The sequence below is a fragment of the Anoplophora glabripennis genome, unplaced genomic scaffold (genome assembly GCF_000390285.2).
Source record: "Anoplophora glabripennis isolate ALB-LARVAE unplaced genomic scaffold, Agla_2.0 scaffold415, whole genome shotgun sequence".
NCBI lineage: Eukaryota > Metazoa > Arthropoda > Insecta > Coleoptera > Cerambycidae > Anoplophora > Anoplophora glabripennis.
In genome coordinates this window covers 422,799-427,825 of record NW_019416502.1, presented here as the reverse complement: position 1 = coordinate 427,825, position 5,027 = coordinate 422,799, and the positions used below count along the sequence as shown (strand labels likewise).

Genomic DNA, 5,027 nt, shown 5'->3' with positions numbered 1-5,027 from the left:
AAAAAAAAGCGTTTGTAAAACATGCGTTTGCTGTTATTCTAACCCCACATTTTAAGAATTATTTTCACGTACTTATAAATAAAAGTAAACAATTTTATATGTAGGACTAAGCAAGTAAATGTTATAAGAATATTTACATGTGGAATTATATATAAAAAAGTTAGTATTTTCGTAGATTTCAGTACCTAAAACCTTGATGGTTTGATCGTTTTTTGCACCTGTTTATTCGTTTTACTGCGGCGTCTTTGAAAATAACCAGATGGCATGACATAACATTCCTATTATTTGATAAGCTTTAGATTATTCAGTTATTAAATGTTTGAAATTATTTGTCTTTGCGGAAAACACTATTTAAAGAATATGGGGCCCTTAAATTGTATCGAAGATAGCGGTACTCACCCAGAAACCCAGGAATGGCCCCCAAGGGCATCACGAACAAACTGACCAACAGATCCGCGATGGCCAGCGACAGCAGGAAGTAGTTCGTCACGTTCTGCAACCGCCTGTCCAACAACACAGCCAAGCACACGAGGATGTTCCCCAGCCCGCCCGCTATGATGAACACAACAACAAACAGGAAGCTCCAGTCGTAGTGAGCCCTGATCCACGCCTCGTTCGACGTTTCGTTACACGTCCAAAACACGTTGTCACTTTTGTTTAACAAGTTGCACTGGTAGTTCGACGCCCTGATGATGAAGTCACTCACGTTGCCGCCGAGGAAGCTCACCACCAGCTCGCCGGTGGAGTTGGTGGCGTCACACCTGGTGCAGTAGTAGTCGTTTTCCGTGGTGGAGTTGAACTCGCAGAAGTAGTCGAAGACCTTCTGACTCAAGTCGGCGCAGGAGAATGACAAAGTTGTGAGTTGGGTGCACGAGGTGTCGAGGGAGAAGTTCTGGATGCATCTGATGGCCTTGCTGTCTGACTCTGGGACGTGGAGGGACGATAGCATGGTTCATTGGACCTCCATATGGCTGCAGTCTGGAACGAAACAGAAATAGTACATAATTGATAGGAAGAAGTTTCACCGGTACATTTTTACTGGCATCTAAGGAGGTTACACTGAAGGGGGGCGTTTTTATGCGCAATTTTCAATGAATTTTTTGTCCAATTGTTTAAAAAATCTAAGCAAGTTAGAAACGATATCTCTTCACTGTACTACTCATACAAGTGTTCTTCAGGGTGTGAGATAACTGACAACAAATTTTAAGTAAGAAAAAAAAAACATATTTTTTTATCTAACGTTTCCTGAACTTTACACGACTGTTGAACATACAGATAAAAGCGTACGGTATTATAAACATACCCACACCCAGCAGAATGCTTTTAGGATACTATTTATACATGAATTAATAAGAATTATTGAGTAGTTTTATAAATCAATTGGACAAAACAGGAAAGGTACGTGTTCTGATATTTTATATTATCCGTCATCTTTTCATGCCGAGCAATTGAAGAAATCCTTCGTATTTCAACTTTTCTATAGTTTAGACACTATCGAAAAGAGGGCGATAGTCACAGTTGTCGTTCTAAGGTATTTTTTGCTGAACCAGAGCCGGACTAACTTCAATATGTTTGAGTTGTATTTGCGCTGATTTTAGATAATATAAAAGAATGTGATGGCAGTGCTTGTTTGAATGGGAATATTAAGCTTTGCATGTAAAATAATCATAATAATAAAACTGTTATTCCGAGTTCTTACAAATACTGTTAAATACTAGTAAGTTAAAAAATTTTAATTCTGACAATTAATAATTAGTCTAATAGTAAAAGAGCTATAAACACAAATAAATTATAGTACTTAATACACATATTTTGATAATAGTCCAGATAATATAATCGATAATATAATTACTAGAGAAGAAAGAATTAGGCAAATGCCATTCGGTATCAGTCAGACTGTCTAAACTAAAATGGAGCGTGATAAGATAATTAAAATTTACTACACAGTGGCAGTTTTTTTTAGAAGCGGGGGAGTCAGTGTCTCCCTAAGATTTCTTTAAGATATTTTTCACAAATTGATTATTGTATGTTTTACTAGTTATTAGATCCAGTATAATTTTAGAAACCATAATTCTGAATACAGAATTTTGTATGTAATAATTACTGTTGTTTGTTGAAGAGTGACTTCAAGTTATTATTACATTTTTCTTGAGAAGCAAGCCAAATGAGTTCCCCTAAAAATATTTTTTACAATTTAATTTTTCTGTTCGTGTTTTATTAGTTTTTAAACGAATTGTTTATAATTAGCCTCTGTTTAAAAAGTGATTGATTTATGTAGATACTTTACAATTTACAACACATTTTAAAGCAAATGATTCGTTCTCGCATCGTCACGATGAAATAGGTACGGTCACATATTACTAACAATATGTGGTACGGTGGAATACGGAAAGTGCAGGTGTATAGTACAATTCGCCGGCATGCCTCTGATAAAGTGTTTTTAGATGTGTTTAAATAAAGGGCATGTTTTTATGACAGAATAGGTACCTACTTATTATTAATGTAGGTCAAGGAGGAACTGGAGGCAAATACGCTGTGAACAAATGAAATGATGACTTACTAATTAACAATATTTTGTAAATTTGATTATACCAGTTAAATTTTTTTTACAGTTATTTTTGGTTTTACTATAACTGCTTAATTATATGCCTAATTAATAACGATTGTATAGCATCAGTATTTCGTACTTTTTTGGCGGCAGATTAACAAGCGTGCGTTGTATACTAATTTGCTTAACATTATAATTAACATTTTTGATAAAATATTAAATCAAATGTAGAGTTTTCTTATATACAGGGTGTCTCAAAATTAGTGTCCAATAATTTACCACTTGATTATATTGCGAAAAATAAGAATATTTTTTCAAATAAACATGGGTCGAGAGATGTTTCCTAAGGGAGCTACACCCCCTAAATAGGGCCTCAAAAAAAATTTTTTTTTTAATATTTTCGAAACGGGTTGAAGGAAAATTATGAATGTTGATACCATGAACGCTCTTAAAAGTCGAAATAGATTATCATAAAATTTTTCAAAAATTTTAATCATCTCAATTGGGGGGGGGTCGTCGGCTAAAGTTTGCCCCTATTGCTTTTGTTTGCCGAAATTTTCAAATTCTGATCAAAACAACATCACCATTTTTCATAGAAAACTCAGATCAATCAAATTTTATAGCAACAAATGCAACATGCAAAAATTCGATTCTCCCCCTCCCCTTGCTCGGGACGGCCCATAACAAAGTTTTCTAAGCACTTTTCACGTTGTTTATTACAATGTATATTCATATGATGACATATGAAAATTCATAATGGTACATGTGCCCATTTTAGCCATTCAAGACAAATTTTTTGAATTTTATTAAGGTAACGTAATGAATTGCTTAAATTCGTTTTTCTCGGAAATGGAGCATTTTATCCAAAGAACTAAAGAGTACCTCTTTTGTAAAGGAAATGAATATCTATCATATGTTGGCATGAAAACATGAACTTGAAAATTTCGACAAGTAAAAAAATAGAGGCAAATTTTAGCCGACGATTAAAATTTTATGACGATCTTTTAATGAGCGTCAATTATGTCAAAATTTATAATTTTCCTTGAACCCGTTTCGAAAATATTAAAAAAAATGAATTTTTTGAGGCCCCCATTTAGGGAGCGTAGATCCCTTAGGAAGCATCTCTCGACCCATGTTTATTTGAAAACATATTCTTATTTTTGGCTATATAATCAAGTGATAAATTATTGGACACTAATTATGAGACACTCTGTATATAAGGAAGCTCTACATTTGATTTAATATTTTATCAAAAATGTAAATTAAAATGTTAAGCAATACAACGCATGCTCGTTAATCTTCCGCCACGTTTTTTTGAATACCACGAAAATAAAAAGCTTTATTAGGCCGACATGCAGGTTTGCTAAAATAAACAATGTTTAGAAAAAAATACACACGCTTACGCTGGAAGTATGGCTCTCGTAATAGTATAAGTAAAATTTTCATATTTTTTATTTCAAAGTGTATAATGTTTAGTTTTCTTATTACTGAATGTTAAGTTTCAATAAAATATATGTTTGCTTATATTTATTTTCTTACAAATCTATTTACAGAGCCACTAAACATGCGTGCAATGTAGGAATAATATATCATTCTCCGTCCCTTGCGCGTTTGCAAGCCTGAACCCATCTCGCTTGCACTCACAGACTGCTACGATGTTTACGACGGAGACGGAACCCTTTTATTGGCTGTAATTAAGAAACGCCGACGAAAAACCGACTTTTTTGTCTGTCATTTCACTTTTGTGGTCAAATTGTATTCCTAAAGCCGAATTTCATAGTCTGCAGGTGGTACAAATCAAGGAGTTTTTGAAAAAAAAAACAAGTTTGAGTAGCCGCCTCCGGCCAAACGTAGCGATATTTGTTCACTTTAAACCTATTTCAACATTAATGTGCTTATCTTTTGGTACAAATGATGGGAAAAAATCACGCCAGCTCTTAGGCTATAAGTATTTAGTCCAAGCATTATAGAGAAATGCTTACAGAAATTATTACCTGGACAAAAAAATATGACCGTATAGAAAATTAAATTTTAAATCGAGTTTCTTGTTCTTTAAACTCGATCCAAAATGGCGAACATGGTTAAAAAAATCGCAAAGTTGCAAAAAAATGGTTTTTCTAAAATAACTAAAAAAATATAGCACCGATCGAAAAATTTTAAAACAAAGTTGTAGGTTTTAAAAAGATCTATCGACTGTTTTTTTGTAAGTAAACATATCCTACTATTTTTTTTTTTGAAAATATAAATATTCAATATTAACCTCCATCAAGCGCATCGCTGTAAAAAATGTTAATTGCGTCTTCAAAATTTTTTTTAAATAAAAAAATTATCTCGGCTCCAGAAGGTCGTAGAAAAACATTTTTTTTTTAAATTGGCGAAAAAATGTCAGCAGTTTCCTTCTTTAAAAGTCATTTTCATAAAATAAAAATTGAAATAGTTATTTGAAAAAAACACCCAAAAAAGTGCAACTTTTTCAGTC

At 33.2% G+C, this 5,027-nt stretch overlaps 1 protein-coding gene across 1 annotated transcript in view; it reads right to left on the bottom strand.

The window, feature by feature from the left end:
* The window catches only part of LOC111691636, a gene marked incomplete at its 3' end in the record, with an annotated part of 11,544 nt that extends 10,595 nt beyond the window's left edge, over positions 1–949 (bottom strand). The window contains exon 1 of the mRNA XM_023454761.1: positions 400–949. Coding sequence (XP_023310529.1) covers positions 400–949 — 550 coding nt within the window. The remainder of the gene's footprint in view (positions 1–399) is intronic.
* Positions 950–5,027: the final 4,078 nt, after the last annotated feature.